The sequence below is a fragment of the Mizuhopecten yessoensis genome, unplaced genomic scaffold (assembly GCF_002113885.1).
Source record: "Mizuhopecten yessoensis strain PY_sf001 unplaced genomic scaffold, ASM211388v2 scaffold8387, whole genome shotgun sequence".
Lineage (NCBI taxonomy): Eukaryota > Metazoa > Mollusca > Bivalvia > Pectinida > Pectinidae > Mizuhopecten > Mizuhopecten yessoensis.
The window spans coordinates 204,902-223,996 of NW_018407522.1; the positions used below are offsets into that span (position 1 = coordinate 204,902).

The following is a 19,095-nucleotide window of genomic DNA, read 5'->3' on the forward strand; positions in this document are numbered from 1 at the left end:
TGATAACATGATATTAAGTATATAGATTGACATTAATAGTGATAACATGATATTAAGCATATAGATTGACATTAATAGTGATAACATGATATTAAGTATATAGATTGATATTAATAGTGATAACATGATATTAATTATATAGCGGTGAGGATTGCATGAATATTGTTAAAGATTTGTTACACTCATCATACTAGTCCTATTGCTGCTGTTCAGATTGACTATGTGCTATTTCTTACATCATCACCTGTCTCACGATAATCTTTACTGAACCTTTATGCTCACTGACTAGAGTTCGGGTCTATTGGGCCTCTTGCTTTGTACTCCTAGATCATAGCACTGAATGATGGACTCAGTTCATTTATTGCAGCCATTATCTATGATTGACATCCAAGTTCTTTACGAAACTTAAAGTTGTTTATGTCTTAAATTCTATACTAACATGATAAAGATTTTTGGAAGTTTTAACCAGAAGGTTTATTTGGTACACATTCTGTAACTGGAGTCCACTAATTATTAGGCCTGACACAACAGTGGTGTCGGTAGCTATGCATAGCTATTTGAAGAGAAGACTTGATTGCTTGCTATAACCAGTGCATCCCGTCCCTGTGTTCCACAGTCTGTTATAACTAGGTGATTGCATGGCTCTAGAAATGTTACATGACCTGCAATATCTAGATAGTATACCAAATTAGTTCTTTTTTCTTCGGACGTCTAGAATTTTCATGAGTGAAACTGCAAAGCAAAAGTGAAAATTTCTAGAGGATTATCAATCTTAAATTTTTATCTTATATCAAGTCGAACCTAAGTCAAGACCTCTTATCACAGAACACACTTAATAGTTGAAATCGGCTATTCGGATACGAAGTTATCTAAATTGTTAATCACATTTTCAACAATGCTGTCTTGAAGTCTGTTACGTCCTGTCTGTTCTAAGTATGACGTCATAATTGAAAGGCCATATTGCTCTGCTTTCATACCAAATAAATATGATATTGACCTATCAGTACAACGCTCGAGTTCAGTGATAAAATAAGATATACTGTCTAAGGCAGGTTTCTGTCAGGTATTATGATGAAATCAACAATAAATAGAGGGTACAGAGTTTGAATACAACCATGTAATACCAGAACTTGTTCAGGCTGTAGCACTGAAGGTATCGGTGTCAACCACTATTTTTCAGATTCCTACTTCATAAAAGTTTTAACACTTAAACTACTTCATAAAAGTTTCAACACTTAAACTACTTCATAAAAGTTTCAACACTTGAACTAAGTATAGAACTCGACACTTACAGATAGTTAGTTATGTCTGTATTAAATTGTTGATAGTATCACTTTCTAACAGATCAGTACTTAGTTACACTATTAGATATATAAGTTCTGTCGATACACAACATTACACCAGTGTGTACAGGGCCAGGTACCAATACTGCTGGCATGAAGCTGGTTTCCTTCCCACTCCCAGCTAGTATAAAATGTTTAACTGAATATCTTCCCTGTTTTAGACATATAAATGTTATTATTGGAAAATGAATCGACCACAGTCAACAATTTTTCACACAATAGAAGATGACCTTCACGTTATATTTAGGTCAGAATAAAAACAAAATCAATAAAAGGAAATATTTCATTATATCAAATATAATAGTTATGAAAATAAGCTCAGCCTACTTTGTATGGGCTGGTATAGAGATCATGTAAAGTGGTTTATAAGCTATGTTTTGGCTACAAAAGAAACACTTGTGAGTCTGTTTAATAAATGGCTGATAATTTTAGTACTATTAATCTATGTCAGCTTGCATGGTATCAGGTTGTGTGTCCACGAAGAGGACAGAGCTAGTTAACTAATAAAATCTTTCCTTAACCCTTTCACCACTGTAGACCATGATGGACTCATCCATATCAATGCATGGTAGAGTCTACTAAAGTTACATAGGGGTGAAAGGGTTAAATGACTGCTTCCCTAAAGTAACTGCCTGTGTTGGTAAATCTCTGAATGGCAATGATCAGGGTTACAGACCAGTTTATAAAACTAATGCCAGCATACTGCAACGTAAACCAATGTTTGTCCTCAACCAACCAAACAGCTTGTGGAAACTTATTCCACCCAACCCTAGCCCAGTGTCCACTGTTAACCTTCAACTGACCACTCCTAGTCCTAGACTGACCACTCCCAGTCCCAGACTGACCGCCTAGCAAGCAGACAAGTCTTCTTACCGCCACAGTGTAGAGCAATACATCTTTACGTGTTCTACTGTACGTCCACTCTAAACTGACCGCCTTGTGTGGACAAGCTCGGTGTAAGAACACCGACATCAGGACTTCTGGGGACTAACCTCTATGTATGCTTTCTCTTGTATCCTGCCCTGGCAGATAATAGGTCTACTGGTATGTATAGTTATAATGGTTTACTTGGTGTGTAGTTGTAACAGCAATGTTTGCACGTACGAATGAGGACCTCGGAGAATTTCTCTATTTCATTTGTCCTTTACCTTCCAAGAGGTCTCCATTCCCAAAGATGTTGTCACCTGCATGTTTCCTTAGTCAAAATTAGTGTCTGGTTTGCATGGATGTGCATGACATGAAATAATCTTTGCATGTTGTAAATATCTTAATTATATAAGCTCTGGATACTGGAAGATGAACCTTTCTTTTTTTTCATTTTTCGTTTTCAACTTTTTAAAGTTTTGTTTCATTCTTTCCATTTTCATGCCAAAGGTCTCATGTTTTGTAGCTCACAGCAGGTTAAAAGATGAAGTGGAACTTCCATGGTAAAATGTTTGTCGTCTGCATATTTATTTTCACCATTCATTCTACAAGATTTCCGCTGATAGATCAAGAAATTAAACGGAAATCAGAGTGATAGATTTTGGGAAGTGAAAACTGGCTCGATTGATTAGAATGAGGTCCTATAGTTTGTGAAATTGTAACTTTACATAGGAAATTTGGAGAAATGAAAATCAGAGTTTGAGCGGATTGAAATTTGCCCATTAGATGGTGAAAAATGAAAATTGGCGCAGTAGATTTTGGGGGTGGGGGTTGAAAATTGGCCCAGTTATTTTGGGGGTGGGGGTTGAAAATTGGCCTTAGAGGTTTGGCAAAATGACAATAATGGTAAACGTGTGACCAAACCAAATGGTGTTAATAGATTGTATTCCATATGCTTGACAATGCATCGCAAATGTTGTTACTCCTGTACATATCAATATTTGTTTAGACCGTTTAGACTTATTGGATATCTCAATTACAGTAAACACTAGGGGAAGGATACCAGGTGAGCTTCACCAGGCCCTGTCCATTAGTAGGCCTTCTGTTTTGCTTTTGGTCAGTTTATTTTCACAGCTACTTTTTCATTTTCCTCTCAGATATGTTGGTAGCTGGCTACTGTCTGTGAACTAATCCGATATGCCGGCTATTGGTATCGGTTGATTGAATTACCAGTGATTGGTATCAGTTGATTGAATTACTAATGATTGGTATCGGTTGATTGAATTACCAGTGATCGGTATCGGTTGATTGAATTACCAGTGATTGGTATCGGTTGATTGAATTACCAGTGATTGGTATCGGTTGATTGAATTACCAGTGATTGGTATCGGTTGATTGAATTACCAGTGATTGGTATCAGTTGATTGAATTACTAATGATTGGTATCGGTTGATTGAATTACCAGTGATTGGTATCGGTTGATTGAATTACCAGTGATTGGTATCGGTTGATTGAATTACCAGTGATTGGTATCGGTTGATTGAATTACCAGTGATTGGTATTGGAGTTCATATTTGTAATCATAATACTGATATTGTTTTCTGGTTGTGAAAACAGTTTCTCCTTTCAGAGTATAGATATAGTTCTTTATTACAATAGTGTTAAAATTGAGATGTTGACTTATGACGTCAAGAACTACTGCTCTATCGAAACCACTGCAGCTAATGTGTTAGAAATACAAGTACATTGTACCCATGTATAATTATGTTATGCCTCTGTAAATATTAAAGTTTCAAATCAAATTAAACTGACTTAAATCATTGCCTGTATTAAATTCATGAACAATTATTCAAAACCAGGGAGAAAGATTATGTAAAATTTTGAAATATCTGCATACTTCTGGGGTTTTTCTCCATTTAACACCGAAATGATAACTTTTTTTTATTTGTTGATCACCATCCACCTAAGCATTGATCACAGGTCTATCTCAGGGGGTGTAATTCTACTGTGTAGATAGATCACAGGTCTATCTCGGGGTATAATTCTACTGTGTAGATAGATCACAGGTCTACCTCAGGGGGTGTAATTTTCCTGTGTAGATAGATCACAGGTCTATCTCAGGGGGTGTAATTCTACTGTAGATAGATCACAGGTCTATATCAGGCGGTGTAATTCTACTGTGTAGATAGATCACAGGTCTACCTCGGGGGGTGTAATTCTACTGTGTAGATAGATCATAGGTCTATCTCAGGGGGTGTAATTCTACTGTGTAGATAGATCACAGGTCTATATCAGGCGGTGTAATTCTACTGTGTAGATAGATCACAGGTCTACCTCGGGGGGTGTAATTCTACTGTGTGGATAGATATATCATAGGTCTATCTCAGGGGGTGTAATTCTACTGTAGATAGACCTATGATATATCTATCCACACAGTAGAATTACACCCCCTGAGGTAGACCTATGACCTATCTACAGTAGAATTACACCCCCTGAGATAGACCTATGATCTATCTACACAGTAGAATTGCACCCCCCGAGGTAGACCTGTGATCTATCTACACAGGTCTACCTCGGGGGGTGTAATTCTACTGTGTGGATAGATCATAGGTCTATCTCAGGGGGTATAATTCTACTGTAGATAGGTCACAGGTCTACCTCAGGGGGTGTAATTCTACTGTGTAGATAGATCACAGCTCTATATCAGGCGGTGTAATTCTACTGTGTAGATAGGTCACAGGTCTACCTCAGGGTGTGTAATTCTACTGTAGATAGGTCATAGGTCTACCTCAGGGGGTGTAATGTTACTGTGTAGATAGATCACAGGTCTTCCTCAGGGGGTGTAATTCTACTGTAGATAGGGCACAGGTCTACCTCAGGGGGTGTAATTCTACTGTAGGTAGGTCACAGGTCTACCTCGGGGGGTGTAATTCTACTGTAGATAGGGCACAGGTCTACCTCAGGGGGTGTAATTCTACTGTAGATAGGTCATAGGTCTACCTCAGGGGGTGTAATTCTACTGTAGATAGGTCACAGGTCTACCTCAGGGGGTGTAATTCTACTGTAGATAGGTCATAGGTCTACCTCAGGGGGTGTAATTCTACTGTGTAGGTAGATCACAGGTCTACCTCAGGGGGTGTAATTCTAATGTGTGGATAGATCACAGGTCTATCTCAGGGGGAGTAATTCTACTGTGTAGATAGATCACAGGTCTACCTCAGGGGGAGTAATTCTACTGTGTAGATAGGTCACAGGTCTATCTCAGGTGGTGTAATTCTACTGTGTAGATAGATCACAGGTCTACCTCAGGAGGTGTAATTCTACTGTAGTTAGGTCACAGGTCTACCTCAGGGGGTGTAATGTTACTGTGTAGATAGATCACAGGTCTACCTTAGGGGGTGTAATTCTACTGTATAGATAGGTCACAGGTCTATCTCAGGGGGTGTAATTCTACTGTATAGATAGATCACAGGTCTACCTCAGGGGGTGTAATTCTACTGTGTGGATAGATCACAGGTCTATCTCAGGGGGTGTAATTCTACTGTATAGATAGATCACAGGTCTACCTCAGGGGGTTTAATTCTACTGTGTGGATAGATCACAGGTCTACCTCGGGGGTGTCATTCTACTGTGTGGATAGATCACAGGTCTATATCAGGGGGTGTAATTCTACTGTGTAGATAGATTACAGGTCTACCTCAGGGGGTGTAATTCTACTGTATAGATAGATCACAGGTCTACCTCAGGGGGTTTAATTCTACTGTGTGGATAGATCACAGGTCTACCTCGGGGGTGTAATTCTTCTGTGTGGATAGATCACAGGTCTACCTCGGGGGTGTAATTCTACTGCGTGGATAGATCACAGGTCTACCTCGGGGGTGTAATTCTACTGCGTGGATAGATCACAGGTCTACCTCGGGGGTGTAATTCTACTGCGTGGATAGATCACAGGTCTACCTCGGGGGTGTAATTCTACTGCGTGGATAGATCACAGGTCTACCTCGGGGGTGTAATTCTACTGCGTGGATAGATCACAGGTCTACCTCGGGGGTGTAATTCTTCTGTGTGGATAGATCACAGGTCTATCTCAGGGGGTATAATTCTACTGTGTGGATAGATCACAGGTCTATCTCAGGGGGTATAATTCTACTGTGTAGATAGATCACAGGTCTACCTGGGGGGTGTTATTCTACTGTGTGGATAGATCACAGGTCTATCTCAGGGGGTATAATTCTACTGTGTAGATAGATCACAGGTCTATCTCAGGGGGCGTAGTTATATTGTGTAGATAGATCACAGGTCTATCTCAGGGGGGGTAGTTATATTGTGTAGATAGATCACAGGTCTATCTCAGGGGGGGGGCAATTCTACTGTGTAGATAGATCACAGGCCTATCTCAGGGGGCGTAGTTATATTGTGTAGATAGATCACAGGTCTATCTCAGGGGGTGTTATTATACTGTGTAGATAGGTCACTACTGTGTAGATAGATCACAGGTCTACCTCAGGGGGTGTAATTCTTCTGTGTAGATAGATCACAGGTCTATCTCAGGGGGGGGGGAATTCTACTGTGTAGATAGATCACAGGTCTATCTCAGGGGGTGTAGTTATATTGTGTAGATAGATCACAGGTCTATCTCGGGGGGTGTTATTATACTGTGTAGATAGGTCACAGGTCTACCTCAGGGGGTGTAATTCTACTGTGTAGATAGATCACAGGTCTACCTCAGAAGAAGAATTGCACCCCCTGAGATAGACCTGTGATCTATCTACACAGTAGAATTACACCCCCTGAGATAGACCTTAGAGGGTGTAATTCTACTGTGTAGATTGGTCCCTTTAGCTTTACTTTGAATAAGGAATTTAGCACCAAAATTTGAAGTGGATAGGAATGAATCAAGCAAAACCAAAATGGTCTCACTTTATGTAGATGCATATATTTTATGCTAACAAATATAGGATTAGACAATCGTTGCGATTTTTTAAGAATTCATTTTTTCAGTATAGTCAATTTATCCAGTAGATTAGTGTGTGCTTCACATAAAAATTACATTGTAATTTGGTATCCACCCGGTCTGTTTAGGATCCACTATAAATGCCGAATAAACTCGGGTTACTAATCATTGTTTTATTACAGCTTGTATAGAAATCCATACTCAATGATATTCATGGAGCGGGAACTAGTTGCTGGTTTCAGTAAAACAATATTATCATGATCGTGTTGTTTGTATTGTAGACTGATGACACAAAGGAAGATTTTAGTGATTTACCGCCAAACCAGAGAAGGAAAGCCCTGCAAAAAAAGATTGATGGCTTCAAGAAGGATATAGGTCGCGAAACTGCAGAAAGGTACGGTACATTGATAAACTTGATCCGTCTGTTCGTTTAAACATATTTTATTGTCCAAAGATACAAATGGATGGACATCAGGTTATTTCAACACAATATATATAGCACTCTCCTCAATACATACGATACAAAGAATGTATATATGTTTTTGGGGACAGGGATAAGGATGGGGGGGGGGGGGGGGGGGGTTACTGAGAAAAGAAATTGTGTAAATTGTGAAATGGATCCGCATTTGAATAAATTATAAATTAAACAAATTTCATGATATGCAGCTGGCTGGTAGAGTAATTTCAAAATGAACAGAATCAATGTAAAAAAGAAATTGGGCAAAAAAATGAAATACAATTTCATTAACACATAACACTGTACACACATAAATAGAAACTATTGCTGGATTTGATGTAATGATGCACATCTCTAACAATGTTTGTATTCGTTGTTGTTATGTGTATGAGTACGAGGGTTAACGACTTGGACATTACACAAGTGGTCCACTTACAGCGAGAGTGATTGGGTAGGTTAGTATGGGGAGTTGTTTCCTCTTCATCTTCATGCATAATATTTGACATGTGTACAAAAACATATAATTCCTAGAATAAGATCAAGTTATAATTGTTACTGTTATTGTTCAAGAGAAAATAACAGTTATTGTCATATGTAAAGAGTAAATGGCTGGTCTCAATAATTTAGCCATCACTAATCTATCTTTTTCATTGTTAAGCTACCTTTCAATTTAATATAGAAATAAAGCTGAGAAATTGTGTCAATTGCAGACTTAGAAATTAAGGGTTGTGTCAATTGAAGACCTAGAAACTAAGGGTTGTGTCAATCACAGACCTAGAAATTAAGGATTGTGTCAATCACAGACTTAGAGACTAAGGGTTGTGTCAATCACAGACTTCGAAACTAAGAGTTGTGTCAATCATAGACTTAGAAATTAAGGGTTGTGTCAATCACAGACTTAGAAACTAAGAGTTGTGTCAATCACAGACCTAGAAATTAAGGGTTGTGTCAATCATAGACTTAGAAACTAAGGGTTGTGTCAATCACAGACTTAGAGACTAAGGGTTGTGTCAATCATAGACTTAGAAACTATGGTTTTGTCACTGCAGACTTAGAAACTATGGTTTTGTCACTGCAGACTTAGAAACTAAGGGTTGTGTTAACCACATATTCAGAAACTAAGGGTTGTGTCAATTTCCAACTTAGAAACTAAGGGTTGTGTTAACCACATATTTAGAAACTAAGGGTTGTGTCAACCACAGATTTAGAAACTAAGGGTTGTGTCAATTGCCGACTTAGAAACTAAGGGTTGTGTCAATTCCCGACTTAGAAACTAAGGGTTGTGTTAACCACATATTTAGAAACTTCGGGTTGTGTCAACCACAGATTTAGAAACTAAGGGTTGTGTCAATTGCCGACTTAGAAACTAAGGGTTGTGTCAATTCCCGACTTAGAAACTAAGGGTTGTGTTAACCACATATTTAGAAACTTCGGGTTGTGTCAACCACAGATTCAGAAACTAAGGGTTGTGTCAATTGCTGACTTAGACACTAAGGGTTGTGTCAATTGCCGACTTAGAAACTAAGGGTTGTGTCAATTGCTGACTTAGAAACTAAGGGTTGTGTCAATTGCTGACTTAGAAACTAAGGATAATGTTAACAACTCATTTTGAAATTGTAAACCAAAGATGTGTGCGTTGAATTTATCGGTTATCAAAACTTGTACCTGTATGTTTTTAGAGAAGGCATGCTAAAGATGAAGGAAGTATATGCCAAGAATCCAGCTCTAGGTGACCCGGCCATCTTGGACAAGAAGATTGAAGAAAATGCACAGAAATTAGACAGTCTTAATGCAGAACTTAGAAAATTTCAGGTAATTGAAAGTGAGATGTCATATATTGTACTCAAGTTTGTTAAATACTTAGACACTAAATTTCTGTATCCCTACTACAGAACATTATTTTCTGATATGAATGCTAATGAGAATTTTAGTTTAAGAATTAAACAATGATGTTAAAGACAGCATACTTTTTAAACTTTATCAAATCAGCAACATCTTGGCTGGGTTCAAGCATTTTTTCTGACAGTAAATGTAGCAAAAAATATTTAAGCCTCTTCAAAATACAAGTGCTGTACGATACATACATATTCCTGATGCAGTTTTTTTGTTTACTAAATAACATGGCCTTTGTTGTTTTGTTGTTTACTAAATAACATGGCCTTTGTTGTTTTGTTGTTTACTAAATAACATGGCCTTTGTTGTTTTGTTGTTTACTAAATAACATGGCCTTTGTTGTTTTGTTGTTTACTAAATAACATGGCCTTTGTTGTTTTGTTGTTTACTAAATAACATGGCCTTTGTTGTTTTGTTGTTTACTAAATAACATGGCCTCTGTTGTTTTGTTGTTTACTAAATAACATGGCCTTTGTTGTTTTGTTGTTTACTAAATAACATGGCCTCTGTTGTTTTGTTGTTTACTAAATAACATGGCCTTTGTTGTTTTGTTGTTTACTAAATAACATGGCCTCTGTTGTTTTGTTGTTTACTAAATAACATGGCCTTTGTTGTTTTGTTGTTTACTAAATAACATGGCCTCTGTTGTTTTGTTGTTTACTGAATAACATGGCCTCTGTTGTTTTGTTGTTTACTAAATAACATGGCCTCTGTTGTTTTGTTGTTTACTAAATAACATGGCCTCTGTTGTTTTGTTGTTTACTAAATAACATGGCCTCTGTTGTTTTGTTGTTTACTAAATAACATGGCCTCTGTTGTTTTGTTGTTTACTAAATAACATGGCCTCTGTTGTTTTGTTGTTTACTAAATAACATGGCCTCTGTTGTTTTGTTGTTTACTAAATAACATGGCCTCTATTGTTTTGTTGTTTACTCAATAACATGGCCTTTGTTGTTTACTCAATAACATGGCCTTTGTTTTGTTGTTAACAGAATTACCTGGCTGATGCTGAAGGAAAGCAGCACATCAGTGGCTCGGACGACTCAATATCTCATAGTACCTCGGAGGGCAGTGTGCAAAACTCTAACGTGGTGTCGGCACCAGGCACGCCCCAGGCCCAGCATGCAGTCTACGAGTACGTATCCACAGTGTATAACTCGGCCGTCTCATCAGTCATGTGTTCTTATATTTCGTCCGTTTTATTTTTGGCTTGTGTTGTCTATATATATGACCATGTAACTGCCCTTTATTTCCAGGGTTTACGACCCACACATCAGGTTAGTGTAGCCGTGCATGTGTGTACTCCTATAGGCATTGTACTGTGTAGTTTGTGTTCACCCAGACATACTCCTCCAGCTCCTTCAGCATTCTCATTGATATCACAGTGGTCAAAACATACAGCTACTTTGGGCTGAGATCGTTGAAGCTTTGTCAGTAATGTAGAAATGTATATCAGCAAATTTGTTTTTTGTGTATGGAATCAAGCTAATTTAACACTGGTATGAATAAAGCCTGGTGAGGTTATTAGAATTACATATTTACATCACAAGCAGTTACATGACGTTTAGTAAATGACACATTTAATTATTGAGCATGAACTCTAAAATCAACAACAAAATTAATATATATCTGAATTGTATCTCAAGGGAGGTAACTCTAAATGCCTTATAGACAGAGGATGATACATAGTCAGCCCCTGTATAAATAATAAATCCCTTTTTGAAGTGGCCCCTATATATAACCCAGATCCCTATCTTGCCCATGTATAATCTTTAAAGTGACTCGGTATAATCTTGATCCCTTTCTAAAGTGGCCCCTATATATAACCTTGATCCCTGTGCAAACTGGCCCATGTATAATCTGGATACCTTTCTAAAGTGTACCCTATATATAACCTTGATCCCTGTGCAAACTGGCCCATGTATAATCTGGATACCTTACTAAAGTGGAACCTATATATAACCTAGATCCCTGTGCAAACTGGCCCATGTATAATCTGGATCCCTATCTCAAGTGGACCCTATATATAACCTAGATTCTTGTGCTAACTGGCCAATGTATAATCTGGATCCCTATCTCAAGTGGACCCTATATATAACCTCGATCCCTGTCCTGTGCTAACTGGCCCATGTATAATCTGAATACCTTTCTAAAGTGGCCCCTATATATAACCTTGATCCCTGTGCAAACTGGCCCATGTATAATCTGGATACCTTTCTAAAGTGGACCCTGTATGATCCAGGTCCCCTTATATACTGGCTTTGATATTTAGTCCCATACTCTCTGAAATTACATAGTGTCAAAACTCTGTCTAGTTTGGACACTGTCTAGTCTGGAAATCAGTATCAGTTAACTGGTCTTAATATATAAATATTTATTTAAACACCCTCTCCATTAAGCCTTTCAATTTTCCTTGGTTTTCTAGACCCAACAGGAGTTTATTATTGGCTGTTAAATTTGCCAGCTCTAGAGACTTTCATTGTAAATTATTGCAACTTAATTTGTTTTCATTCCTAAAGTTTTTAAAGAGCAAACTAAGGTATTTCTGTGTTCATTATTCAAAAGTTTCAAAACTTACAAAAACATTTTCTGAGCTTTTTGAATATTGTAATATTGCACTATGGGTAGGTACCAGCTCTAAAATGTTTTATAATCCTTGTCTCTAGCTTTATTCCAATTAGTAAGTCAAAGTTCATTATACTGAGGAGGGTAGGATCTGTACTGAGTGGCAGATAGGTTTCCTTTTCAGGAGTGCCAATAGGAGAATGTTGATGTGTTAGCATGTTGTATACATGTCTAGTAATTGTGGTGAAGTGCTCGGTGCTTCTTTTGTCTCTCTTATTACACTTTAACTTTATATTGTACACTTTGTTATTTTTAAAAAATACTCCTCATCTGTTCGTATTTATGTTTAATTTCTAAAAAAAAAACACTTGAAATATGACCACTTTGGCGGCCAAAGAAAATTCCCCTGGCTTTAGTCGGAGCGATTTTCTTTATATGGAGAGGCCATGGTCACCTTTTGATTTAACATAATAATTAATATTGTATAGAATTTCACAATTCAAGTGTCATTTTATTACATTCAAGAAGTTGTCGCAGGGAAACTTGAATATGATCAATCTTAAAGAATCCTCTATAAAGTAAAAATATATTTGAATGACTTCTATATATGTAAGGATAAACATACAAATATCCCTTTCACACCTAGGTAACTTTAGTAGACTCTACCGTACATATATCAGCTGGATGAGTCCATTATGATATCCAGTGGTGAAAGGGTTAAATAATATTTGGATAAGATGTTCTAATTTGATCTTGACGAGTCGAGGGAATTTTCCCGGAAAAAGTCTTGAGAGTATTAAAATGAAGTATGACTTGTGAAATTAGCATGTCCACGAGACATTTAGGAAAGACAAGCTCAGATTTTATTTTTCTGTTTTTCTGCTAAACCTGCAACAGTTGCTTTAATGTAGAACTGATCTATAGAAAACAATATCTTTATTTTATAAATTGGCACATTTTGTTTGATTTGTTTATTTCCAGTGATGATGAGTTTGATGATTATCCTGTTCCTCCCAGGTTGGTTTTGTCTTTGTCACTGATACCATACTCTACAGCAATACCTATAGTATATTGGACCGTACGATGATCTCTGTATTCTGTCACCCCTACTAATATATCGGCCAGGCTGGGTGAAAGCAGACGTCGTTTATAGTGTAGCTAGTATTTAGATACAGAAGAGGCTTATAAATGCACTCACTTGCTTCTATAGACTATCATCCTTGATATCCAGGGGTTACAGTCACTTCCGCTCTCTGAACCCCTGGAATTTGTCCTAGCACAGTCGAAGGCTCGGTGTACAGCACTTTGTGTGATGAGACAACACGACTAGATTGATCATTGCTGGCTTTGAAGTCGGGCGTCGCTCCTCTGTAATCTTCAAAGGGCAGGCATAAGCCTAGCGATTGGTCAGTTTTTTTTTACCTGACAGAATCAAATAACTAGCTGTGTGTCTTCACTTTTCCTATGGCATATTCCAGGGGTGTAGAGAGCGAAAGTGAGTGTTACTTCTGGATATTGAGGATGTTAGACTATGGTACAACCTTGTTATGTTGAAATCTGAAGTTTAATAGAGGTTTTGGCTGTATGGTTCTAAGCTTTATTTCCCAGGTTCAGCCTTTCATAGTTAATGTTTGGCCAAATGAACCAAATATGCAAAAATTGTATTAAACGTTACACCGCTTTATTCCTTTTATCTTATTATAGTTTTCACACGTAGACCTCTAATTTGTGAAGTTTACTATAAATGGAATGTTTTTAGAGCAGACATATAGAGAAATAATTCCCTTCTGTTATAAAACTTTATACAACATCCACTTATAGTCAGTAATTTACTTCCACTGGAACAAAACATGAAACACTTTTGTACAAGGTGTTTAAGTTCTTGGCAAAGTCACGACTGGATTTAAAAACTGGGACTTTTTCTAAAGACCCGCACCATCAATAACCATGCTTGAACAAGTAAGACATCACTCCAGTGGATTGTTACATGATGAGTTTTATTATTTTTCGTATTCTTGGCATTTTGCTTTCTATCATTATCGAAGGATGTTGAAGCTTTGATGCAACTCCACAAACAGCACTAGTTATTATATAGCCATATGACACATAAGCAAAGTGATATATGTGAGTGTGGTCTGTGTTGATGTCAGTGTCTACTGGCACAGACATGACACTCCAGTTATAACTGCTTTCACCCAACCTGGCTCCCAGATCTTCCTGAAATGGATTCTTATATAAACATTCTCTATGGAGTTTGCTAGGTTACCAACATTCTCTATGGAGTTTGCTAGGTTACCAACATTCTCTATGGAGTTTGCTAGGTTACCAACATTCTCTATGGAGTTGCTAGGTTACCAACATTCTCTATTGAGTTGCTAGGTTTCCAACATTCTCTATCGAGTTTGCTAGGTTACCAACATTCTCTATCGAGTTTGCTAGGTTACCTTAGTTCTCTATCGAGTTTGTTAGGTTACCTACATTCTCTGGCGAGTTTGCTAGGTTACCTTAATTCTCTATCGAGTTTGTTAGGTTACCTTAGTTCTCTATCGAGTTTGTTAGGTTACCTACATTCTCTGTCGAGTTTGCTAGGTTACCTTAATTCTCTATCGAGTTTGTTAGGTTACCTACATTCTCTATTGGGGTGCTTGGTTACCCAAGTTATCTACCGAGGTTTATAGGTAACCTATATATCCCTTAGGAAGCTAGACCTAATAATGATATTATTATTTTGCATTAACCTTAATTAATGATAAGCCAGTCTTATTAGTTTGAATCTGACATCTTAAATTTGACTCCCCTGGCCTTTTAGGGTCAGAGAAATGTATTCCATGACCTTTAGGGTCAGAGGAGTGTATTCCATGACCTTTAGAGTCAGAGGAGTGTATTCCTTGACCTTTAGGGTCAGAGGGGTGTATTCCATGACCTTTAGGGTCAGAGGAGTGTATTTCATGACCTTTAGAGTCGGAGGAGTGTATTCCTTGACCTTTAGGGTCAGAGGAGTGTATTCCATGACCTTTAATGTCAAAGGAGTGTATTTCATGATTGTAAGTGTCAGAGTAGTGTACATGTATTCCTTGACCTTTAGAGTCAGGGGAGTGTATTCCTTGACCTTTAATGTCAAAGGAGTTTATTTCATGACCTTTAGGGTGAGAGGAGTGTATTGCTTGACCTTTAGGGTCAGAGGGTGCACTCCTTAATCTTTAGGGTCGGAGGAGTGTATTCCTTGACCTTAGAGTCAGAGGAGTGTATTCATTGACCTTTAGGGTTGGAGGAGTGTATTCCTTGACCTTAGGGTCAGATGAGTGTATTCTATGACCTTTAGGGTCAGAGGAGTGTATTCCTTGACCTTTGGGGTCAGAGGAGTGTATTCCTTGACCTTTGGGGTCAGAGGAGTGTATTCCATGACCTTAAGGCTCAAAGGAGTGTTTTCCTTGACCTTAGGGTGAGAGGAGTGTTTTCCTTGACCTTAGGGTGAGAGGAGTGTATTCCTTGACCTTTAGGGTGAGAGGGGTGTATTACTTGACCTTTAGGGCGGAGGGGTGTTTCCATGGCATGTTTTCTGTCTGTCTGGCTACTTTGTTTTTGACCTGAGCTGCAAGAATATAGATTTAATTTTGTTCACATTATTAAAAGCTGAAATGTTTCTGACATTGACTTGGAGTCACACTTGTTGACCACACTTACTTTAACAGTGTACCCCAGCTGCATGCACTGTTTGTATAATTTTGGTGATAAATGATTCTCAGTAAATTAGAAATTCAACATATGCATGGACACCTTGAGCTATTGATTTGTTGTCTATGACATTTTTCAACCTTTGCTCAAGAACTAGGATTCAGAGATTGGAAAACTTGATATGTCTGCCATAACATCTTACTTATTTACCAAAGTATTGACTCTAGAATATCAGTTATAGTTATAATCAAACTTGTGTAAGGATTTCTTTTATTAGTGTGAACAATGTTTTGGTTAGCTATTATCCAGACTACCAGGCGTAAGCTACAGGCCTGTTTGGCCTTTTGTCTGTTGATGTAGTAAAATCAAGATTTTATTTTCACTCACAGCGTGTTACTGTATAACCTTACTGACTGTTTGTTGTGGAGGACCAGACTAATGTTATCACTGCTTCATTTTCTTTCTTTTATGTTTTGTTTTTTGTTTTTTTGAAAATGACCCTTCTTAATTAAGAATGCATTTGTTTGAAACATTTCTGTGACATCTGTTCAGTGAGTCCACCAACAGATGGTGGGCTGTGTAAATCGCCTTACAGGCGTGGTCCATTGTCTGTTTGTAGCTGTACTCATAAAATACTTGGTATCAATATTTCCTAAAACGTAGCACAGTAAGTCTCCTATGTTCCCTAGTTTTTCAGATTTGATTCTGAGCTTTAAGCTGTTTGATAAGAAGAAAAATTCAACTGTAAGAAATCAGAAATCTTTTGTCCTGGTTTTTACCCTTTACTGTTCTAAAAAGTAATTATAAAGAGGTCACCCAACAATCTCGCTTTGGAAGAAAAATGAAAGACACAGCAGGTTTCAGTTTTGATCAAAGACATGACTCAATGAGTAACACACACACAGGTGGTGTCTTTAAACAGATTCAAATCACAAGGAAATCACTTCACTATTGGGGATAACTTAAAGTGGTCTCTTAACACAGGTGGTCTCTTAACACAGGTGGTCACGTAAACAGGTGTAACTGACAGTGGTTTACAGGACAGTTGTTAAAGTAGAGGGGCTGTCTGTCTGTCTGTTTTAGGCACAGCATGTAGTCTGTGTCAAGTTGTTGGAGACTGTCATAAATATTTGCATATCATGATTTCTACCTACATATGTACCTGCCTGGCTTGCCCATTCACTTGCTTGTTTCTCTGATCTGTATATAGCCTGTATACGGTTCATATCACCAATGTTGAAAGATAATCTGTTCATTTGTTATAATCCACATCATAATAATTATATGCCACAGATTATATTTCAATATTTCGTTTCTTTTCGTTGGTTTATATTTGATTAATTTTACATCTATTTTCCTTGTTAATGATATTAATAATTTTATTATTTTCTCGTTAATGATTTTAATAATTTTCCCCTTAATGATATTAATAATTTTATCATTTTCCCCTTAATGATATTAATAATTTTATTATTTTCCCTTGATGATATTAATAATTTCATTATTTTCCCATTAATGATATAAATAATTTTATTATTGTGTTGATGAGTAATCAAATTGGCCTGTAAATTCAAGCCTGAATGACCAGAATTGGTAACTTTGAAACCATTCTTAATTTAAAAAAAAATAGTTTTTTAAGTTAATTTTTCCTTAAATTTCAATTAAATGGAAAATAAAAAAATTAAACTATTTTGTCAAGAAACCAGATTTCTGATATAGAACAGCAACTGTTTTGTTAAAAAACATATTTTGTTAACATTTGAGAGGATTGTTGAGTGTAAGATATTAAAATTGTGTTATCTTGTTTTCATCAAAAGGAAATATTAAAAAACTGAGAACTGGACCTGGTAGAAGAATTGATATAAAATGTATAGATAGTTTCAGTGATTTTTGTAGACTCCAATATTTGAGTCCTGAACTCATCCTTTTCCTGTGGGACTTGACAACTTTTAAAAATATAAGGATCCATAATATCTCTTAGCAATGGGACTTTTGGAAAAGATGTTGATTATTCGCTTGAAAAAATTCTACGAAAATCACTCTAGTTTATTGAACCAAATTCAAATTGCTTCCTGCTTCAAGTACTTAGCTCTACTTAAATTAAAGATCTCATTCAAAATTGAAAAATAACACTTGGAGAGTAAAGGAAATGGGATGGGGTCACAGGGAGTGGGGTGAAGGACCTGCCAGATGAATGGGTCAGAATATTGTAATATATTGATGTAGAATGTCATATTGTAGTGCTAGACATCATCTCTCACTTACTGGTCAGAGATATGTAATTGTAATAAATATGACACTGACATTTCATCAGCATGAACATAGATTAATGAATTACATCAGTGTATTTGGATGTGTAGGAAAATTAGAAAATTTCTTCTTTAACTCATTCACCCCCGAAGTCACATTTGAACTCTTTCAATTCAAAGGTTAGAATAGTTCATTATCACATTTCAGGGGTGAATGAGTTAAAGAAACAAATTGCACAATTCTAACAGTGGCGGCTTCCTAGTGATTTTGTAGTGTTGTTGTTTTTTTTAGATTTTTTTTATTATTAAATAATTTATGATTAGGTCTTTCTTGTACTTCATTGTTTGGTTCTTTAAAGAATGTCATTATTAAAAAGCAATTCTTTCAATTATTCCTTTCTTATAATAATGTATATTTAATTCAAATGATACAATAACAAAATGAACAGGCTTTTACCAGCTGTGACCACATATGCTAGGAGACCAGTTTTAATAATCCTGGTAAAAAAAGGCAGCATAAAAGATTGTTGAGTTAATTTAAGATAACAGAAACCTAGATTAAAGAATGAAATAAAAGATTGTTGAGTTAATTTAAGATAACAGAAACCTAGATTAAAGAATGAAATAAAAGATTTCAAGATTCTAGAAATGCAGATAATATGGAAACAGACTTAAGTCTTGTAATAAAAAAATCAGATTACAGAGAGAAAAGATTATAGAGATTGAGATTAAAGGAACGTTGTTTACCCAGACAGGGATAATAGAGACTAAGAATTTGTTTTATGGACAGATATTGGAGTATTGACACAAATTATTATAGAGATGAATTATAGGTAGTTTTTAGAGACAAAGATGATGGCAACTTTGATAATAGCTAGGGGGATTATCTATACTTGGGTTATAGCTAGGGGGATTATCTATACTTGGGTTATAGCTAGGGGGATTATCTATACTTGGGTAATAGCTAGGGGGATTATCTGTACTTGGGTTATAGCTAGGGGGATTATCTGTACTTGGGTAATAGCTAGGGGGATTATCTGTACTTGGGTTATAGCTAGGGGGATTATCTATACTTGGGTAATAGCTAGGGGGATT

The 19,095-nt window shown here is 36.8% G+C and overlaps 1 protein-coding gene across 9 annotated transcripts in view; it reads left to right on the forward strand.

The window, feature by feature from the left end:
* The window catches only part of LOC110455825 (cdc42-interacting protein 4 homolog), a 54,857-nt gene that overhangs the window by 24,334 nt on the left and 11,428 nt on the right, over positions 1 to 19,095 (forward strand). For 4 of the 9 annotated variants that reach the window (XR_002463503.1, XM_021506215.1, XM_021506216.1 and 1 more), the window contains 6 exons: positions 2,373 to 2,387; positions 7,443 to 7,555; positions 9,298 to 9,430; positions 10,504 to 10,646; positions 10,768 to 10,788; positions 13,058 to 13,093. Coding sequence is in view for 8 of the 9 variants with exons in the window: in XM_021506215.1 (XP_021361890.1) it covers positions 2,373 to 2,387; positions 7,443 to 7,555; positions 9,298 to 9,430; positions 10,504 to 10,646; positions 10,768 to 10,788; positions 13,058 to 13,093 (461 nt within the window). In the remaining variant the exon portion in view is untranslated. The remainder of the gene's footprint in view (positions 1 to 2,372; positions 2,388 to 7,442; positions 7,556 to 9,297; positions 9,431 to 10,503; positions 10,647 to 10,767; positions 10,789 to 13,057; positions 13,094 to 19,095) is intronic. The other 5 variants (XM_021506217.1, XM_021506220.1, XM_021506221.1 and 2 more) reach the window with 4 other exon arrangements.